The 22,348-nt window shown below is 42.8% G+C and overlaps 1 protein-coding gene and 1 long non-coding RNA gene across 6 annotated transcripts in view; one reads left to right on the forward strand and one right to left on the reverse strand.

Moving 5' to 3' along the window:
• The window catches only part of LOC118368713 (regulator of G-protein signaling 12-like), a 70,927-nt gene that overhangs the window by 22,630 nt on the left and 25,949 nt on the right, over nucleotides 1-22,348 (reverse strand). For all 5 annotated transcript variants that reach the window (XR_008093205.1, XM_035753035.2, XM_035753034.2 and 2 more), the window contains exons 4-11: nucleotides 8,829-8,850; nucleotides 5,036-5,208; nucleotides 4,529-4,621; nucleotides 4,166-4,309; nucleotides 3,463-3,636; nucleotides 2,952-3,105; nucleotides 2,364-2,461; nucleotides 1,758-1,958 (exon numbers count right to left, since the gene is read on the reverse strand). Coding sequence is in view for 4 of the 5 variants with exons in the window: in XM_035753035.2 (XP_035608928.2) it covers nucleotides 1,758-1,958; nucleotides 2,364-2,461; nucleotides 2,952-3,105; nucleotides 3,463-3,636; nucleotides 4,166-4,309; nucleotides 4,529-4,621; nucleotides 5,036-5,208; nucleotides 8,829-8,850 (1,059 nt within the window). In the remaining variant the exon portion in view is untranslated. The remainder of the gene's footprint in view (nucleotides 1-1,757; nucleotides 1,959-2,363; nucleotides 2,462-2,951; nucleotides 3,106-3,462; nucleotides 3,637-4,165; nucleotides 4,310-4,528; nucleotides 4,622-5,035; nucleotides 5,209-8,828; nucleotides 8,851-22,348) is intronic.
• Nucleotides 20,928-22,348, forward strand: part of LOC118368759 (uncharacterized) — a 1,598-nt gene continuing 177 nt past the window's right edge. Inside the window, exons 1-2 of the long non-coding RNA XR_004822423.2 lie at nucleotides 20,928-21,852; nucleotides 22,049-22,164. This is a non-coding gene — a long non-coding RNA (uncharacterized LOC118368759). The remainder of the gene's footprint in view (nucleotides 21,853-22,048; nucleotides 22,165-22,348) is intronic.

Below are 22,348 nucleotides of genomic sequence, written 5' to 3' on the forward strand. Positions count from 1 at the left end.
GCGACCCACCTGTTAATGCTGGGTTGCGGTGTGTCAGAGAAAATGTATAATTATTTAATTAATTACTGGAATTGATTTGGCCAAGTGCATCTGCGCTCTCTGCTCAGTTTGGCAGCTGCGCAAGTTTACCGGTTTACCGGATCTTTTTCTGCAGTTTCTTGAAGATCACTCAGTGACCCACAAGCTACAGGCTGTTGTTCAAGCCACTGACTTGATATTCCCACTCTCCATCATTCACCCCTGTCATGAAATGGACTCATGCTAGCCACAAGTTCTGACTGAGCACAATCGTCATGAAACGCATATACAGCTATGAGTTTCGCTGTCTTTCATACAAACTTATAACAAGGAGTCCCCACAATGTGTTTTGTGTGTGGAAGTACGTAGTAATGAGTCTCTCATAATGAACAAATTAATAAAACGACACATCCTGACCAAACATCCATAGCAGGATGGTAAACCCAGGGAGTTATTTCAGACCAGGGCTTAATGCTTCAGGAAACAGTGCTTCAATGTGGAAAAGTAAGTCAACTAGCAAGGCATTGTTGCCATTTTATAACCGGTGATGATAAGCAGAAATAAGGGAGTACTCTCTCTTCATTGGTAGTAGATGTGAGTTTCTCTTTCAAACAATCCCCTGGCCTTGTAACGTTACACAGCTAATAGCTAACGTTAGCCAAAGCAAGCTAGCTACTGATAGTGCAACCCTAGTAACAATACAGATGAAGATGAAACATTATCAGGCCTACTGTACATTTTACTGTAGAAATTATTGTTGAAAAAAAGTCTAGGCTGAAACTGTTGCTGTTAAAATACAATTAATCATTTTTTATTCTGAACTGGAATAAACTTATTGAAGCAAGATGCCTTTTGAGGCAAACACTCACACATTTCTGAGTTGCTCATCAACAGCAGGAAGTAGTCAACTGCCTGACTGAGAAAGCAGTAGATGTTCTGGTCCAGTTTGGCACCACATACCTATGCGAGTCAGGTTTCTCAACTCTGACATACTTAAAAAACAAGTACAGAAAGAGTTTCAAGGCTGAGCATGACCTCAGTGTTGTACTGTCAAAAACAGAGCCCAGAATAGACATGCTTGTTGAAAACTTCAACCAGCCACACACCTCTCATTAGGACTGTGTGCATGTGTGTGTTCTCTGGTCTACATCTGTGTGATGTGATCAATCAGTTTATTTCAGTTCAGATTAAAAAATATGTATTGTATTTTAACAGCAACAGTTCCAGCCTAGACTTTCTTTCAACAATAATTTCAACAGTAGGATGTACAGTAGGCCTGATCATTTTTCTTCGGTACTGTTACTTACGGCTGCACTATCAAAAAGCCTGTGTGTGTGTTCTGTTATTCATCTGTGTGATGTGATCAGTCAGTTTATTCCAGTTCAGAATTTAAATGATTTATTGTATTTTAACAGCAACAGTTTCAACCTAGAAAGATACGTAAGAGAGTTTTTAATGGGGGAAAATAAACATGAATATATTTTTAGATGGATATTTAATTTCATTGTTATTTGTTTTTGATTATATATTGTATTTGTTTTAGGCATAAGGGCAATGAAATGTACTGATATTTATATATAGTTGCATATTTTCCTAAGCTTGGGTCCCAAGAAAAACACAGAATTTCTCATTTGGGTCCCAGGCTGAAAAAGTTTCAGAACCCCTGCTCTACATCCACATTGAGATGCACAGTAAGGGAAACAGTAACTGTGCTGGGAACCATCGTGAGTTTGACTCACCTTCTCTCCTCCCACCAGGAAGAGGTCTACGGCAGCCATGTTGATGCGGAGGCTCTGACAGAGGTCCCGGAGAACCTCCCTGATGGTGGCCCCCGGCCGCAGGGTCACAGAGGAACACGAGCCGTCCGGCAGGGTCATGCTGCAGATCTTGGAGCACTCCCTTACCCTCTCCCACACCGGCACCGAGTGACGATTGTCCCCCTGCATGGGAATACCATGACAAACCATAGTCAGAGATGATAGAACTCAACGGAAGCAAGAGAAAATACCAAGAGCTAAAACTGCAACCGCAACAGTGTCTCTATGTTTTGTATGTAGTGTTTGATGTCCGACCTGCCTGCAAACCAAATTTCCCTGTGGGATATTAAAAACAAAATTGAACGTCTGAACCTTGAAATGAAACCCCTTCAACTCATGTAACATACAGTATAACACCTGTAACCATCCAGACAAAGGTATACCCAAATCCCTTGTCAAGCAGAATTTCTGCAAACATGCCACAAAACTAACAGAGTCAGGATCTGTGTAACTGATGCTCCTACTACAGAACTATCTTGGTTCTGTGTTGCCATGGTGACCTGGCCTGGCCTTGCAGCAGGATCTTACCTCGGTTTTGCCCGTTGAACAGGAAGTGGCCAGTTCCAGACTAGCACCCGAGGACAAGGAACCCTGTGATTCCCTCCGACCGTTGCTGCCCCAGGAATCTACCCAACAGAAGAAGGACAGTGAGGCCACAGTTAGGATACAACTCATTCCACAATTAATATCCACGCATCATCACACCACAACTACACATAAAACTCACTGACTTCTAAACTTGAAATATTGTTCATCATCAGGTATCTGATGGAAGGGCCACAGGAGGAATGTATATGGTTGCGGTCACTGACAAGGGTGGAGAGCTTTAGATTAGTGAGGAATGGGGGCTGAGGTCGGGTCAGGTCACATTAAGGGAGAAGGAACAGTTTATTACCAACATCACTTAACTTCCTGCCTATCAATAACAAATGTAAAGCACACAATGCAGTGCTGTGTATTGCCCGACCAAAGACCTACCACCATAATGCATGACAGAAAGCTTTATGCCAATATTGAAATCCAACACAAGAAGTTTCCTCACGGGGGGAAAGGTATTTGAATTGAATACATAGGATTAACTCCTTATGACTTATTCTATGACTGAGAGTTGCTCACCAATGTTGATTTCTCCAATGTCCTTTTTCTTGGGACCCTTCCCAAAGCTCCGGTTCCGGGACCAAGAGAAGAAGATGCCCCGTTTCTTATGCTCATCGTGCTCGTCTCCAGGTTCCTCAGTCAGTGACCTCCCTGACTTCTGATTCCTGGCCTCCTATTGTACAACAAAACAACCAGTTCAAACAACCTGTGTAACACCTGGGTTGATACATGAGTGCATACCGTAGAAAGCCATTTGCCATGGAAAATATCTAGCAGCAGAAAATGTTTTCCAATGGAAATAGAGTTTCTTATTGGACAAGTTCATGTAGTGCCTCCTTGTTTTGGTCCGTTTTCTCCCTTTTGGTACCTTGTGAATACGACCCTGATGTTTTGAAGACTAACAAACTAACAAACACATATACTGGCTACAACACAAAATGTGCATCTCACAGGCGAGTTACACAATCACCTAAAGTGGTTACTAAGACAATACCAGATGCCCTTTTGGCTGTTATGGTTACTATGGTACCTTATTCGGTGTGGAGTGGCCGGAGCTGGCACTGTGCTTGGAGGGAGCGGGGCTACAGGGGATCTGGTAAGGGTCGGGTAATGGTCGTCCCTCCACCTCGGCCAGCATGCACTCCTGGTACAGGCCAGACTTGAGGAACCTGGAGTAGCTGTCAAACTTCATCAGGTTGAAGATCTACAGAAAACAATAGGGAGAGAAAATGATCTTGTCTTGTGAAGGGTCACAAATGTTTATGACAGGTGTTATGGCATATGTCATAACAGCTATGATTCGGTCACGTTTGTAACATTGTACAGACCTAAAACAACATTGTAAAGGCCTGGGAGTGTGTGTGGGGGGTGTATGCTAGTTTGTGTTTGGTCCTGGAGCACAATAGCCTAGCCCTTTTGGAAACAGGCAGATGGTTGAAAAAAACGACACTGTGCAGAAAACATTTTGTACTGGAGTAAAGCAGTAAAAGAACATTCACACATAGCACTGAATCATAACAATGCTCAAACAGCGCAGCCCTGCAGTTGACACTGTGCTGCTCCTAGCTGTGTGTGTGTTCTTGGTTTTACTATCTTTGTGGGGACCGTAAAACAAGGAAAATTCAGACAAGTGGGAACATTTTGCTGGCCCACTCAAGGAAATGGGCTATTTTAGGCTTGGGTTAGGGGTTAATGTTAGGGTATAACATATAGTAGGCAGTTGGCCCTCTCACCTGTAACTGCTGAGCCTTGAACATGTTTGGACATGGGGAGGTGAGGACGTCATCAGCCAGTTGGGCCTGACTGTCGATGTTGACCGGCGTGGTAGCCTTACTGGACAGGAAGCTGTTGTAAATCTCCCCCGCCCTCTGGGATAACTGGGGAGGAGAGGAAGAGGTTTTATAAACACACACAACCATGACATAACCCAGTGATATAAAGGGGAATGGTTTTTAACTTTAAGCCATGATCAACCCTCACAACGGAGGGATTTTTCTATCCAGTCCATGACATCTAAAACCTATATGGACTTCTGAACTGGACTAGATAGGAAAGTATAATTTGGTCTTAGTGTTGAGTAAGGGGAATAAGCTTACCTGCTTTTTGTCTGTTGCAGGTACCTGACTGAAGTATTCACAGGCCTGCCAGAACAAGATATTCTCCTCACTGAATTCCTTTTTGAGGAATTCCTGCAGAGACACAAGCCACAGCTTTATCACACTTGCAATAAGCCTGGAAAATGTTATGGTTGTGTTGATTGGCTATATAGTTAACTATTGCTTCTATTCCACAGAAGATAATGTTTTCATGTCTAATTAGCTTCGTATTGATTTAATCCAACAGAATGGACAATCAGAGAGTTAACTGTAACATTTCATAACATGCAAACTAAAACTCAATTTCCCAGTTGTTGATTAGCTGTAAAGCGTACTGCTAATTCTATCCCACAGAACACGTTTGGATGCCTGAGGTAGACGAGTATTGATTTCAGCTAACAAATTGAGAATGAGAGAGATAATTAACTGTTCATTTTGTTGAATTTCAGATCACATAACTAAACTAAAACTCCCAGTGAACTAAAATGTGTTCTTTACTGTACGTACTGAGAAGTAGCAGACGCCAATGGGGTCCTGGAGCAGGCGCTCGAAGCAGGCAGCCCAGCTGGCCACCCGGCGCTCTGACAGCCTCTTGTGGCTGCCGGCGCCGGGCAGACTGCTGTTGCTGTTCAGACTGCTCTGGCTGCAGCAGCCCTGGAGCTGCACACCACCACCATAGTCTGGAGAGAGAAAAGGGGTTGAAAAAATGTTTAGGATGTGTACCTAACTCACTAAAAGAGGCAATAATAAATCCTCTCCTGAAAAAGCCAAACCTTGACCCGGAACATTTAAAAACCTAAATCGGCCTATATCAAATTTCCCATTCCTCTCGTTAAAAAAAAGAAGCTGTTGCTCAGCAACTCACTGCCTTTCTGAAGACGAATTCCTCAAGGTTCTGTTTTAGGACCACTATTGTTTTCACTATATACACTACCTCTAGGTCATTTGGAAACACAATGTCAACTTCTATGCAGATGGCACACAGCCAGCTGTACATTTTAATGAAACACGGTGAAGCCCCGAAATTGCCTATCCTGGAAGCCTGTATCAGACATAAGGAAGTGGATAGCGGCAAATGTTTTGCTTTTAAACACGGACAAAACAGAGATGCTTAGTTCTAGGTCCCAAGAAACAAAGAGACCTGCTGCTTTTGTCACTTCAAGATTAGACTACTGCAATGCTCTACTATCCGGCTATCCGGATATAGCACTAAATAAACTTCAGCTAGTGCTAAATACGGCTGCTAGAATCTTGTCTAGAAGCAGAAAATACAATCATATTACTACAGTGCTAGCCTCTGGCTTCCTGATTTCAAGGTTTTACTGCTAACCTACAAAGCATTACATGGACTTGCTACTGCCTATGTCTCTGATTTGGTCCTGCCGTACATATGCTACAGTCACAAGACATAGGCCTCCTTATTGTTTCTAGAATAGCTAAGCAAACAGCTGGAGGAAGGGCCTTCTCCTATAAAGCTCAATTTTTAATGGAATGGTCTGTCAATACATTTGAGTGATGCAATCTTTAGGTCTTTACTGCTAAGGTGAACGGCAAGGCACTGGAGTGACGAAACACACTTGCTGTCTCTGCCTGGCCCGACTCTCTCTCTCTCTCTCCACCGGGATTCTCTGCCTCTGATTGTATTACAGGGGCTGAGTCATTGGCTTGCTAGTGCTCTCCCATGCCGTCCCTAGGAGGGGTGGCTCTCTCCGGGGATTTCGTCGGACGGGGCCACAGTACCCCCCCCCCAGCTACAGTATCTATGCTGCAATAGTCTATGTGCGGGAGGGCTAGGGTCAGTTTGTCCTATCTGGTATAATTCTCCTGTCTTATCTGGTGTCCTGTGTGATCTTTAGTATGCTCCCTGTAATTCTCCTATCTCTCTCTTTCCCTTCCCGGAGGACCTGAGACCTAGGACCTGCCTGACGACTCTTGGCTGTCCCCATCCCCAGTCCACCTGGTTGTGCTGCTGATCCAGTTTCTGCTGTTCAGCCTGCGACTATGGAACCCTGACCTGTTCAACTGACGTGCTACTTTCTCCCGGACCTGCTGTTTCGACCTTCTCCCTCCCTCTCACACCTGATGTCTCAACCTATGAATGCTTGGCTATGAAAAGCCAACTGACATTGACTCCTGAGGTGCTGACCTGTTGCACCCTCTATAACCACTGTGATAATTATTTGACCCTGCTGTTCATCTATGAACGTTTGAACAACTTGAAGAACAATCTGGACTTAATTGCTATGAACTCTTATAATCTCCACCGGGCACAGCCAGAAGAGGACTGGCCACCCCTCTGAACCTGGCTCCTCTTTAGGTTTCCTCCTAGGTTCCTGCCTTTCTATGGAGTTATTCCTAGCCACCACGCTTCCACATCTGCATTGCTTGCTGTTTGGGGTTTTAGGCTGGGTTTCTGTATAAGCACTTTGTGACATCTGCTGATGTAAAAGAGCTTCATAAATACATTTGATTGATTGATTGATTGATTGATTGATTGATTGGTTAGGGGAAAAGGGGTTAGTGACAGTGACTGCTCTGACAACAACAGCCTTTATAGTGCTGCAACCCACCACCATTATATTGCACCCTGCCACCATCGTCTACAGCAGAGGTAATTCAGGGACACACACGGGGGGACATGATCACTATACTCTAAAAGACGGGAGACGAGGCTATTACTCTAGAGATCTTTACGAACACCCAAAAGAAGGGAATAGCTTCGGGGCTGTGGAATCTAGACAACTAGGCCGAGTACTTCTAAGGACTCACAGTTAGTACTTGGTATCATGGCACCAGATGGCAATTTCATGGCTGTAAGTCCCACCAATCAGAGAAAGCACAATAGCAAAAACACAAAAGGAAGACTGCAGGGTATGTTACCAAAATGCCTTTGAATGGTCAATGTCAGACAAGACAAGTGTTCACGATCTGCCAAGGCTAACAACATTGAGGAATTTGAATAGCCTCTGTTGGGAGTTCTCTGAAAACACTACACTGAGAATAATCGAAGATGAATCCATAGCCTCCAGCACCAAGGTATCTAAGCATGCAGAAGCACAGGAGGAATTACAAATAGATGTAGTTTCAATTGAGGTTTATCAAGCAACGTTTCTTAATGCTATTGCAAATATTACATTACACGTTGGACACCAAATCATGACTGTTCGTGACTGACTACTTTACAATGCTGTGAGTAATGTCACGGCATGCAGTCTAACTATAGCATCTCATGCCTTTGTTAGCCAATTCACCCAGCTGAATCAGTACATGTGCCAACAGAGGCATAAAACAAGCTGATTTTGCAGATCATTACATCTAAAGACACAAGAGTCGTATTCCATTTTCTATCGCGGCAATCAATTTGTCCCAGACACTTGTTTATATTTTTATTTCAACTCTGCCAATTGACCTCGGTGACATTATATTTGGTTTGGAGTTGACAAGATATTTGGTTTGGAGTTAGCTGTATTAGATTCGGGTGTTGGGAATATTGTGTTTGCCAGCAGAGAGAAAATATGGGGCCTGTGTTGCTTTGTTAATGAGATGGTTTTCAGGGTAAATAGCATAGGGTGTCTGAACCAAAACCTCAGAAAATATGGTAAGCAGCGGCAACGCCGAAGCTCCATTGACCATGGCGTTCAGCAAACATTATTAAACGTCTGTGAAATGGGGAACAGACAGCAAACACCAAAGCCCAAACCCTAAAACTCCTACACAAGCGCCTTTTGTTAGTTGTAAATAAATAGGTTGACATCATATTCTGTGTGCCTGTTTTATTCAATAACTTCCGAATTGCGGGTGGTGGAATGTGTAATAAAAAAGAAACCGGAAACCGAGAAAGTCGCATTCTAAACAAATGCACACAAAAGTGACCATTATTGTTCTACAAAAGGGTCTACACTCTTAGAAAAAAGGTGCTATCTAGAACCAAAATGGGTTCTTTGGCTGTCCTCAAAGGATAACCACTCTTAGTTCCAGGTAGAAAGAACCCTTTTGGTCACAGGTAGAAAGAACCCTTTCCACATGGAACCCAAATGAGTTCTACCTGGAACTAAGAGCCGCAGAACCCTTCTTGAAACCCTTTTTTGTAAGAGTGTATGGCAGGACAAAATGTCCCATTTGGTCCGGGGCTTGTTTAGGAACTCTTAGTTGAACTTAATTTAAAACTAATTTGGTCAGTTAGTTACAGCTATTACATACAGCTGCAAGCAACAAATCTATTTGCTGTGTTTTGATATCACAGATAAAGTAGCTAAATGTCAGAATGGGTGTAATGAAAAGAAAAGATAAATGTACTCACCAGCATCTGAGGAAGCAGTCGACTGAAAGAGAACAGAGAGAGACATGAGTGAGAAGCTGCCCTCATGTCCTCCTCCTGCTCTGAGGCAAGGAACAACTGGAGCCTGAGAAACAGTGTCTCTCCAGACATCCCACCAGTGTGTGTGTGTGTGTGTGTGTGTGTGTGTGTGTGTGTGTGTGTGTGTGTGTGTGTGTGTGTGTGTGTGTGTGTGTGTGTGTGTGTGTGTGTGTGTGTGTGTGTGTGTGTGTGTGTGTGTGTTACTGCAAGGGGAGGGCCCCTGTTCTCTAATCAGGGGCCATTAATGTAGGGATGTGGGTGGACCAAGGGCCTCTGCACACACAGCTGTTCACACCCCAAGATCGTGGCCCGCCCCTCACCACACACATTCACCACCTACGACTCACAAGTCTTGAACACACGAGAACATACTCAGAGAAAGAACGAGAGACACACACAGACAAACACACACACACTCTATTTCACACACACAGACACAAAGACCAAGAAGTAGCTCAATCCCTCTCGCTGGTGTCATGATCAAATCAGAAGTCATTATGAGGAGCCACAGAGGCTGTTGCTTGCAGTAATGGGCCACTTTTCTCATGCTAATTCAGGGGCTGAGTGGGCTATAAAGGTCTATACAAGGCTATAGGTCACAGAGTGAAGAGTCATTCCATCAAGCGTCTTCGGGAAAGACTCAACAATTGCATTTCACCAAAGTGTTGGTATTTGGCTGGCATATTTATTAGCGTGATGCTCTCACACAACCAATGCCTGACTTGATTTTATATATTCACATGGCAAACAGAATTAGAAGACATTGCTGGAAGGAGAATGTCAGAAAGCCAGCTATAGCTGTTAACATCAGTTTAGATAGAAAATAAAGATTTAGAGCAAAAAAATTACAATATTTTCACATGCCGCAAAGGAAATGAGTGGAGCATCATTCTTTCCAAGAACACTCTTTAAATCAGTGTGTTGGAGGATTCATTAAGAAAGAGAGACTGATGCCCGATGAGCATTCGAGAAGCCACTTCAAATTGTGAATGTGCTGGGATATATGTCTAGACAGGGCACTTCCAGCAAGGCAAATGCTTGAGATAATTCAAGCACTGATTTTGGATTTCAATGCATTTCAACAATATTGTGGAATATAAATCAGATCTAGAGACTTGAAAGTTGAAATTGAAGAGATTTGAAAGTTGTCAGCAACATAACATAAGCATTTCGATACACTCGCAATAACATCTGCAAACCATGTGTATGTGACCAATGACATTTGATTTGAAATGAATTAAAAATATTTCTATGCATAGGCCTAATTAGCAATGTTTTAAGTTAAAGGAGTGCATAATAAGATATCCTTTCTTTGTGGATCTACTATTGGCCACAGCTGGGAGTCATTTATGCATCTAAAATAACATTAATCAATTACTTGAGGAATATGACCAGACATATTTTGTACCTGCCCATCCCCAGTCAGTCAGTGGCTGGCTAATGTTGTTTGACCATGTTGGGGTAAGGATCACCGTCATGTGCACCCATTGTGGTCCATTCCATTATGGGAGTGATGGTGACCACATGTAAATGTCGCATCAGTGTTTTCCCCCTCTCACGGAGGTGAAGAGAGTGTAGTCCCAAGAACCACAACATCTAGTCTTCACTCAACAACCACAAGGCTGCTGAACCAACCACATACTGTCACATGGAATGACACTGGAGAGACGAAGCAGGTACGGCGAGTCAAACATTTAATATAGAACGGACATGGAACAGGAACGGCGTCAGCAAACGAGTAATACAGACAAAGAACAATCCATGCAGCAGCAGGGAACAGAGCAAGGGAACTGACAAATATAGGGGAGGAAATAAACAGGTGATGAATGAGTCCAGGTGAGTGCAATATTGCGGATGCGCATGATGAGGGAAGGCAGGTGTGTGTAGTAGATGGCAGGAGTGCGTGATGCAGGGCAGCTTGGCGCCCTCAAACGCCGGGTGGGAGGGACGGGAGCGGGAGCAGACGTGACACATACAGCCTGGGCCTCTTCTGTGGTGGCTAGACCACATATAGTCAGGAGTCAAAGAGAGAGAAGATGAAGAGGTCAATAGAAAATGGAGGAAGAAAATGTAGAGAGCAACTGCTCAAAACGACTGTTGCTTCAGTAGTAGCAGCAGCTCTTGCACCTAAACCCCCACCCTAAATACACAGTAGTCTCCAGAAATCATGTTTCATTCTAAACTAGACCGCCATCATCTATGACATATGTCTTGGCATGTTTGAACTCATAAAAAGTCCCTACTGAAACCATGAAATTATACAGGGGAGTCACTAGAGTCGTAGCCTGTACAGACCTAGTAGTAGTTTGAGATTGGTGTTCAAAGAGTTGAGATGTCAGCCATATCCTGTTCTTGAGGATAATGAACTCCCTTCCCAAACAATCTTTCACTCATGATGACTCATAGGAGAGCATGTCACAGTAAATATCATCATGACACACTGCGGATGTTAGCCAACCTAATACATGCCCTTCTGAATTACTATGTGTCATATGAGAACTATTTCTGATGAATGAAAACATCAGGTCACGTGACAAGTCACATCAGGTTGCCTTTAACATCATGAAGGCTAAAGTTTTCGCCACACCTATTAAAGTTGTTACAGCTCTGTTGATTAATGAAACGGAGCGTGTGTGTGTGTGTGTGTGTCTATGAGTGTTTAGCAGCCTACAGGGGTTAATGAGACCACACATACACCTCGGTGTGTTTTCCAGCTCGCTATTGCTTCCACAGCAATACAGCCCTGTGAAGAGATCAAGTGAAGGCTGGCCACTTCTGTTGTCTCAACTGCTCTGCTCTCTTCCTCTGTTCACACCTCCAGTGACGCCCCGCAGACAAGCTCTATCCATGGGTGGCACTAGGCAGGACAAGCCTTGAGCATAATATCATTAGGAGCCAACAAAGGTCTTACAAAATAGACAAAGCTATGTTTCTAGCTACAATCCAGGCTTTAGTGATCCAACCCCAGCGGGTCCTAATCCACTATTTGGAAAATACATGTTATGAGGTTTTCATATAGCCTAGGTGCTGGTAGAGAGCTCCAGGGGGCATAGATTATACAGGGATTTCTCAAAAGTAATGTAGGCAATATCGGATAGTGCAATCCATTGAAGCATGACAAAGAAGATATAAAGACAAAGTGAAGAGCAAGACAGCCATGGGGGATGTAAAGAACATATCAGGTGCGACAACGTACAAGCCCAATCAGGTTAAGAGAAAGAAAAAAACGACTTTTCCAATGTAAGTATTAACATACAGTATGGTGGGCACAAGCAATGCATACATTTCCAACACTGATGAGGCTTTGTCCTAAACACCACACATTCAAATCACATCACACTTCTTGACTTGTTTAGGCATGCTCGTGTCTCTAGAACCGTGTTAAGAGAGATGAACTCTGTCGATCACACCAGTAGAGCCAGAGAGAGAAATGCCTTCACAGCCTTCACAGTTCCTCTCCCAAATCATAACTGTGGAAAGTAATGACTAAAGCAGCTGAGTCCTTCACCACCACCAGACAAAAGAGTGAAACTGTCCTATAAAGTTGTCAGAAGTTTACTTACAGTGTTGAAATACCAGGTTTTCTTGAAGGAGAGTCTCTTTTTGAGACTCATTATTCTCAGAGTCTGGTGTATGCTAACAGGCAGACAGATGTGTGTCTGAGCGCATACCTGAACACTCCCCACCCAAACGCTGCCACCATGTCTGTACAAGTCAGAGCGAGCCGGGGAAATGTGACGAGGTACCAGACAGGGGAAGCTCTGTTCCCCTATACTCCTGTGCTTTTTGTTACCGTGGCAATCCACACGAGCAATACAGTACAGCCTCTGCCACCATAGGGCGTTAGGGATTCAGGTGAAATAACCCCCCCCCCCTACTTTGTTTCGAGACACAGTATTCTATATTCATTGCTTCGTGAAGGCTGGAGTCACTGCTAAATTGAAACCAGATGAAAGTTCAATCAGATTTAGTATTTATTAAAATCCTTACATTTCTGCTCCAGTTTATTTATCCTCATCAGGTTGCACCAGTCAGATATAATTTGTCCCACCATAGCTATCAACTACAACTTCAAAATCAATGGACAATTGCTATAACCAAGAAAACAATGTATGATTTCATGAAAATAATCACGTCAACTATTTGACTGGTTCTACTAGAAGGAAAATACGTTTGCAAACTTTGTCATTGGAGTCGGACTGAGTCGCATTTCTGCTGCTTTTTGGCAATCTCTGGGATCTGTCTGCAGATTGCTTTGGACCCACTCTATTTTCCTTAACATGGGTGGCCCATTCTGAGGGTTTCCCATAGCTAATGGACAAGCCTGATTGCATTTAATTCCTCTCTAAACACCCGTTGCCTCATGACCTGAAAGTGCAGTCTTAACATGCAAGATTTTAGGGTGGATTCTATCCTGTCCTAGTGCTTTCAAACATGATCTATTATGGTCTACGCATTTTACTTTTGTATTAGGATCCCCATTAGCTGCTGCTACTCTTCCTGTGAGTCTATTCATGTTTATCTGTTTCAAAAGAGTGAGAGTGAGAGAAGAGGGAAGAGAGAGATGGTGTGTATAATAATAAATAACATCTGACAAGCTGTAATTAGAATCTGGTGAAAATAGACAAAATTAGTCAGACCCTGATGAATAATCAGAGAAAAAAACAGCCCTCCTGACCTCTTGACTCTTTCACATCTTGGGGTAGACAGTTCAGGGTTGGTGAGTTCATCTCAATTTAGCTCTGAGAATGTGTACAACTTCACACAACACAAACAGGCAGTAACCAATCAATATGTTTTGGTTTCACATAAAGCATCTCTTTAGATCTGCTCCTCATCCAACTGTCATGCTTACCAGTCTACCTTGCTGAATTAACTGGCTGTAAGAAGAAAGCCTTGCAGAAAATTGCCACACTTGATTACAGACATTTCCCAAAATGCCTTAGTCTGTCCCAACCATTGTCTTTTGGGTCCCAGGGCTTCTAATCATTAAACTGAAGGCATTTTATGATGAGACTCCAAAAGTGGACTTAATGACACTGAGCCAACATTCCCCACAACCAGAGCCAAATCAATTACTCAAATATTTCCTTTCCTCCCTATATCCTCCCTGTATTCCTATGCAAAAAAACGAACACTCCAATGTCAACGAGACCCGGGCAGCACTGGTCGAGTTCTAAACAAAGCAATCTCAAATTGAAGAAGACAACTAATCTCTGCCTGCTATCTCATGGCAGACAACAAACTATGCCTCCAGAAAATAATTACAAAAGAAAGCCTTGGAAGCCACTTCCTTTTGAGGGAGGGCAAGGACGCAGCGACTGATAAGATGGAAGAGACATTTCTTCCCCAACCGAGTGAGGAGAAGAGAGAGAAGAGAGACTCCTCTGGCGATATGCAACCAACTGAAGAAACCCCCAGACAGAAAGACAGCCTTGTGTTGTGTTCTTTAGAGATTATGACTTGTGTCCAAAAATGATATTGGCGTGACAAAGCCACTGTAGGTCTGATACACACTGTGTATCATCAGCTCAGATGTGATGATGAGCTCATGAACGATGGTTAGATGACTGGCACCACAATGGTGGAACCAGCTTTCCCGATGCTAGGACAGCAGAGTCCCTGACCATCTTCCGAAAAACTTCTAAAACAACAACTCTTCAAAGAGTATCTTAAATAAGTCTGTCTTTAAAAAAAAATACATAAAGAAAAAATTGCAATTGTCCTTTCCTACTCGCACCGATTGTGATACGTGGTTGTCTCACCTAGCTATCTTAAGATGAATGCATGAAGGGCCTTTTACTGTCATTTAAGATCTTTCTAAATTTGCATGTAAACGGAAACCATTGTCCCCCTGAGCTGGTGTGTGTGGATGATGTGTGTGTGTGTGTGTGTGTGTACACATTAGAGGGCGACCGATTAATTGGAATGGCCGATTTTACGTTTTCATAACAATCGGAAGTCTGTATTTTTGGACACCGATTTGGACGTTTTTTTTTACACCTTTATCTAAACGTCAATGCCTTTCTTAAAATCAATACACAAGTATATATTTTTAAACCTGCATATTTAGTTAATATTGCCTGCTAACATGAATTTATTTTAACTAGGGAAAATGTGTCACTTCTCTTGCAACAGAGTCGGGGTATGGGCCGCCTGGCTCGTTGCGAAATGTGTGAATACTATTTCTTCCTAACAAAGACAGCCAACTTCGCCAAACGGGGGATGATTTAACAAAAGCGCAATTGCGAAAAAAGCACAATCGTTGCACGACTGTACCTAACCATAAACATCAATGCCTTTCTTAAAATCAATACACAGAAGTATATATTTTTAAACCTGCATATTTAGCTAAAAGAAATCCAGGTTAGCAGGCAATATTAACCAGGTGAAATTGTGTCAATTCTCTTTCGTTCATTGCACGCAGAGTCAGGGTATATGCAACAGTTTGGGCCGCCTGGCTCGTTGTGAACTAATTTGCCAGAATTTTACGTAATTATGACATAACATTGAAGGTTGTGCAATGTAACAGAAATATTTAGACTTATGGATGTCACCCGTTAGATGAAATACGTAAAAAATGAAATACGTATTTCACTGAAAGAATAAACGTTTTGCTTTCGAGATGATAGTTTCCAGATTCGACAATGATAGATTTGATTAATGACCTAAATGCTCGTATTTCTGTGTGTTATTATGTTATAATTAAGTCTATGATTTGATAGAGCAGTCTGACTGAACGATGGTAGGCACCAGCAGGCTCGTAAGCATTCATTCGAACAGCACTTTTGTGCGTTTTGCCAGCAGCTCTTCGCAATGCTTCAAGCATTGCGCTGTTTATGACTTCAAGCCTATCAACTCCCGAGATTAGGCTGGTGTAAACGATGTGAAATGGCTAGCTAGTTAGCGGGGTGCGCACTAATAGCATTTCAAATGTCACTCGCTCTGAGGCTTGGAGTAGTTGCTCCCCTTGCACTGCAAGGGCCGTGGCTTTTGTGGAGCGATGGGTAACGCTGCTTCGAGGGTGGCTGTTGTCGATGTGTTCCTGGTTCGAGCCCAGGTACTTTAACTTTCCTCTCCAAAACTTTGTTTAAACCAAATTGAATATGTTTCATTATTTATTTGAGGCTAAATTGATTATATTGATGTGTTATATTAAGTTAAAATAAGTGTTCATTCAGTATTGTTGTAATTGTCATTATTACAAATACATATATATATTTTTTTAATCGGCTGATTAATCGGTATCGGATCCTTTTGGTCCTCCAACGATCAGTATCGGTATCGCCGTTGAAAAATCATAATCGGTCGACCTCTAATATACAGTGCCTTCGGAAAGTATTCAGATCCCTTGACTTTTTCATATTTTGTTATGTTACAGCCTTATTCTAAAACATTTTTTAAATTTTCTCTCATCAATCTACACACAATGCCACAATGACTAAGCAAAAACTGAAATATCACATTTACATTTATTATCATACAGCCTTGAGTCTTCTTGTGTATGAGGCTACAAGCTTGGCACACCTGTATTTTGGGAGTTTCTCCCATTCTTCTTCAGTTTGATCCAAGATGGCGTAGCAGTAAGTCGTCCTGTCGTATCGTCTCTCTGTAAATATCTGTAAATATCGTCTCTTTTTCGTTTTAGATATTTTTCTCACACATTGTATATATATATATATATATATACACAGATATATATATATATATACTTTTTGTAGACCTTTTTTTCTACTGTGTTATTGACTTGTTAATTGTTTACTCCATGTGTAACTCTGTGTTGTCTGTTCACACTGCTATGCTTTATCTTGGCCAGGTCGCAGTTGCAAATAAGAACTTGTTCTCAACTAGCCTACCTGGTTAAATAAAGGTAAAATAAAAAATAAAAAAAATTAAAAAATTCTCTGCAGATCCTCTCAAGCTCTGTCAGGTTGGATGGGGAGCGTTGTTGCACAGCTATTTTCAGATCTCTCCAAAGATGTTCGATCGGGTTCAAGTCCGGGCTCTGGAGCAGGTTTCAATCAAGGATCTCTCTGTACTTTTCTCCGTTCATCTTTCCCTCGATCCTGACAAGTCTCTCAGTCCCTGCTGCTAAAAAACATCCTCACAGCATGGATCTGCCACCACCATACTTCACCATAGGGATGGTGCCAGGTTTCTTCCAGGCATGACGCTTGGTATTCAGGCCAAAGAGCTCAATCTTGGTTTCATCAGACCAGAGAATTTTTTTTCTCATGGTCGGAGAGTCCTTTACTTGCCTTTTGGCAAACTCCAAGCACACTGTCATCTGCCTTTTACTGAGGAGTGGCGCCCGCCTGGCCACTCTACCATAGAGGACTGATTGGTGGAGTACTGCTGAGGTGGTTGTCCTTCTGGAAGATTCTCTCATCTCCACAGAGGAACTCTGGAGCGCTGTCTGAGTGACCATCCGGTTCTTGGTCAACCCCCTGACCAAGACCCTTCTCCCCCGATTGCTCAGGTTGGCCAGGTGGCCAGCTCTAGGAAGAGTCTTAGTGTTTCCATTTAAGGATGCCACTGTGTTCTTGGGGACCTTAAATGCTGCAGAATTGTTTTGGTATTTTGGTACCCTTCCCCAGATCTGTGCCTCGACACAATCCTGTCTCGGAGCTCTACGGACAATTCCTTCAAACTCATGGCTTGGTTTTTTCTTTGACATGCGCTGACAACTGTGGGACCTTATATAGACAGGTGTGTGCCTTTCCAAATCAGGTCCAATCAATTGAATTTACCACAGGTGGACTCCAAGTTGTAGAAACATCTCAAGGATGATCAATGAAAACAGGATGCACCTGAGCTCAATTTCGAGTCTCATAGCAAAGGGTCTGAATACTTTTGTAAATAAGGTATTTTTTTATTTTGAATAAATTTGCAAACATTTCTAAAAACGTGTTTTCGCTTTGTCATAATGGGGTATTGTGTGTAGACTGATGAGGAAAACTATATAAGGCTGTAACGTAACAAAATGTGGAAAAAGTCAAGGGGTATGAATACTTTCCGTATGCGCTGAAAAACTCCAAGCCCACAAATCACAAGGCTCGCTACAACAAAACCACCCAAATAAGATGACCCCAGATTTTCAAAACACTGCATGCAACCCTTCAAGATGTATCTCTCTGTAGTGGGACTATTTTGGTGGAGACTAAGGGGGAAGAATCTGGGATAATTACAAGTTTCAGGTTGGGAAACCCATTCATTTTGTAATTGTGTGGGAGTGAAAGGGGGGAGAAAGCTGGACGAGGGTGTGGTAGCATCTTATGTGGCAAACTCTAACTCTGCACGCCCTCGAGGCTCATGGGAGGGGAGCCTCTCCTCCATCATAGTCAACTAGGATGCAAGGTCACCTGTGTCCTGTGTCTGAATGTGTCTTGAATTGACCAGTTCAGTCTTCCTCAATGTTCCTCAACTGATTTACCCCAATGATTATGTTTGCAGCTTAACTTTGAACATCACACACTGTACAGTAGGCCTGTTATGAAAGTCTGAGATTCCAGCTATGTTATCCAATCTATTCTAAATTAAGTTAGCCATTTTTGATGGTTCCACGACACTGACGTATCTGCATTCAGAGTGACACTAGTAATTACTTAATGGAGCCAATGTTATGCCTCAGAAAAAAATAATGTGACTGTATATTTACGAAGGGTCAGGAAGGGTTCAATTGATATGGTCTCTAGAACAAGGAGGAAACACTCAGTTCTGACTGTTATGTAGCCTGGGTTTGGTGTGTCTGACCCTGAGAGAAGTGGGGCATTGGGAATGAGTAAGGTAAACATCTCCAGCCAGAGGAATGTGAACACAGTAACTCCTTGCTAACATGGCATCACCATCACTGCTGCCCTAGTATGGCCTGGCTAACACTGATTATATATATATATATATATATATATATATATATATATATATATATATATATATATTTCACACAGTATCAGTCAAAAGTTTGGACACACCTACTCATTCCAGGGTTTTTCTTTATTTGTACTAATTTCTACAATTTAGAATAATAATGAAACATCAAAACTATGAAATAACACAAATGGAATCATATAGTAACCATAAAAGTGATAAACATTTTTTATATTTGAGATTCTTCAAAGTAGCCACCCTTTGCTTTGATGACAGCTTTGCACACTCTTGGCATTTTCTCAACCAGCTTCACCTGGAATGCTTTTCCAACAATCTTGAAGGAGTTCCCACATATGCTGAGAACTTGTTGGCTGCATTTCCTTCACTCTGCGGTCCAACTCATCCCAAACCATCTCAATTGGGTTGAGGTCTGGTGATTGTGGAGGCCAGGTCATCTTCTGCAGCACTATATCACTCTTCTTCTTGGTCAAATAGCCCTTACACAGCCTGGAGGTGTGTCGGGTCATTGTCCTGTTGAAAAACAAATTACACTTAAGCGCAAACCAGATAGGATGGCATATAGATGCAGAATGCTGTGGTAGCCATGCTGCTTAAGTGTTCCTTGAATTCGAAATAAATCATGACAGTGTCACCAGCAAAGCACCCCCACACCATCACACCTCCTCCTCAATGCTTCACGGTGGGAACTACACATGCAGAGGTCCTCCGTTCACCTACTCTGCGTCTCACAAAGACACAGCGGTTGGAACCAAAAACCTCATATTTGGACTCATCAGATCAAATTACAGATTTCCACAGGTCTAATGTCCATCGTTTCTTAGCCCAAGCAATTCTCTTCTCCTTATTGGTGTCCTTTACTAGTGGTTTCTTTGCAGAAATTCGACCATGAAGACCTGATTTACGCAGTCTCGTCTGAACAGTTGATGTCGAGATGTGTCTGTTACTTAAACTCTGTGAAGCATTTATTTGCCCTGCAATTTCTCAGGCTGGTAACTCTTTTTTTATATTACTATTATTACATTTTTTTACCCATTTTTCTATTTCGTGGTATCCAATTGGTTGTTACAGTCCTGTCCCATCGCTGCAACTCCTGTACGGACTCGGGAGAGGCAAATGTCGAGAGCCGTGCGTCCTCAGAAACACAACCCAGTCAAGTCGCACTGCTTCTTGACACAACGCCCGCTTAACCCGGAAGCCAGCGGTACCAATGTGTCAGAGGAGGCACCATACACCTGGCGACCGTGTCAGTGTGCATTGCACCCGGCCCAATCCCTGCGTGATGGGACAGGAACAACCCTGACGACGCTGGGTCAATTGTATGCTGCCCCATGGGTCTCCCGATCGTGAGCAGCTGTGACAGAGCCTGGACTCGAACCAGGATTTCTAGTGGCACATAGCCACTGCACAACTCGCGAGGCCTTGATGCTGGTAACTCTGATGAATTCATCCTCTGCAGCAGAGGTAACTCTGGGTCTTCCTTTCCTGTGGTGGTCCTCATGAGAGCCAGTTTCATTATATCGCTTGATGGTTTTTGCGACTGCACTTGAAGAAACTTTTAACAAAGCAACCTGTTAATTGAAATACATTCCAGGTGACTACGTCATGAAGCTGGTTGAGAGAATGTCAAGTGTGCAAAGCTGTCATCAAGGCAAAGGGTGACTACTTTGAAGAATCTCAAATATAAAATATATTTTGATTTGTTTAGCACTTTTTTGGATACTACATCATTCCATATGTGTTATTTCGTAGTTTTGATCTCTTCACTATTATTCTACAATGTAAACTTTTGACTGGTACTGTATCCTTTGGAAAGTATTCAGTTCCACATTTTGTTATGTTACAGCCTTAATCTAAAATTGATTAAATAAATAAAAAATACTCAGCAATCTACACACAATACACCATAATGACAAAGCGAAAACAGTTTTGTTAGAAATGTTTACGAATGTATTTCAAATTAAAAACAGAAATACCTTATTTACACAAGTATTCATAACCTTTGCTATGAGACTCAAAGTTGAGCTCAGGTGCATCCTGTTTCCATTGATCATCCCCGAGATGTTTCTACAACTTGATTGCAGTCCACCTGTGGTAAATTCAATTGATTGGACATGATTTGCAAAGGCACACACATGTCTATATAAGGTCCCACAGTTGAGAGCGCATGTCAGTGCAAAAACCAAACCATGAGGTCGAAGAAATTGTCTGTAGAGTTTCAAGACAAGTTTGTGTGGAGGCACAGATCTGGGTAAGGGTAGCATTGCAGCATTGAAGGTCTCCAAGAACAAAGTGGCCTCCATTCTTAAATGGCAGAAGTTTGGAACTACCAAGACTCTTCATAGAGCTGGCCGCCCGGCCAAACTGAGCAATCGGGGGAGTAGGGCCTTGGTCAGGTAGGTGATCAAGAACCCCATGGTCACTCTGACAGAGCTCCTCTGTCGGGATGGGAGAACCTTCCAGAAGTACAACCATCTCTGCAGCACTCCACCAATCAGGCCTTTATGGTAGACTGGACAGATGAAACCCACTCCTCAGTAAAAGGCACATAACAGTGCTCTTGGAGTTTGCCAAAAGGCACCTAAAGACTCACAGACCATAAGAAACAAGGTTCTCTGGTGTGATGAAACCAAGATTGAACTCTTTGGCATGAATGCCAAGCGTCACGCCTGGAGGAAACCTGGCACCATCCCTATAGTGAAGCATGACTGTGGCAGCATCATGCTGTGGGGATGTTTTTCAGCTAAATGGACTGAGAGACTAGTAAGGATCGAGGCAAAGAAGAACGGATTAAAGTACAGAAATCCCTGATGAAAACCTGCTCCAGAGCGCTCGGGACCTCAAACTGGGGCAAAGGTTCACCTTCCAAAAAGACAACGACCCTAAGCACACAGCCAAGACGCAGGAGCAGCTTCAAAACAAGTCTCTGAATGTCAGAGTGGCCCACACAGAGCCCGGACTAGATCCATATCGAAAATCTCTGGAGAGACCTGAAAATAGTTGTGCAGCGACACTCCCCATCCATACTGACAGAGCTTGAGAGGATCTGCAGAGAGGAATGGGAGAAACTCACAAAATACAGGTGTGCCAAGCTTGTCGCGTCATACCCAAGAAGACCATATTTAATCAATTTTAGAATGAGGCTGTACTGTAACAAAATGTGGAAAATGCACTGTAACAGGAATGGAGAAGCACTGGGCCTTGACATTGAGATAGTCCCATTCCCTGACTTCCTGAGTGTAATATTCAATTTTCAATTCTGTGACCTTGTGATCTAGTGCACGGTTGGTTCTACTGGTCATACTGGGAACCTGAGCTGACTGGGGGACATTGGGAGAAGAGAAGGGGGGACCGGAGTTCCGTTTAAGTCGGTCCCCTCAGGGGAAAGGCGAAGGTATGCAGTCTTCTAGTTTATCCTCATCTGTATTTGGCATGGGGACAAGTTCAGGGCAGCTCTCAGAGGGGCAAAAATAGACTTTTCTGAAGGGAACCGGAGACCGAGTGGATTAGAGGAGAGAGTTATGTGGATTGCTTTATAAAAATACACTGAAATATTACAATAAACTGGTGCCATCTAA

Source organism: Oncorhynchus keta, chromosome 35 (assembly GCF_023373465.1).
Source record: "Oncorhynchus keta strain PuntledgeMale-10-30-2019 chromosome 35, Oket_V2, whole genome shotgun sequence".
NCBI classification, from domain to species: domain Eukaryota; kingdom Metazoa; phylum Chordata; class Actinopteri; order Salmoniformes; family Salmonidae; genus Oncorhynchus; species Oncorhynchus keta.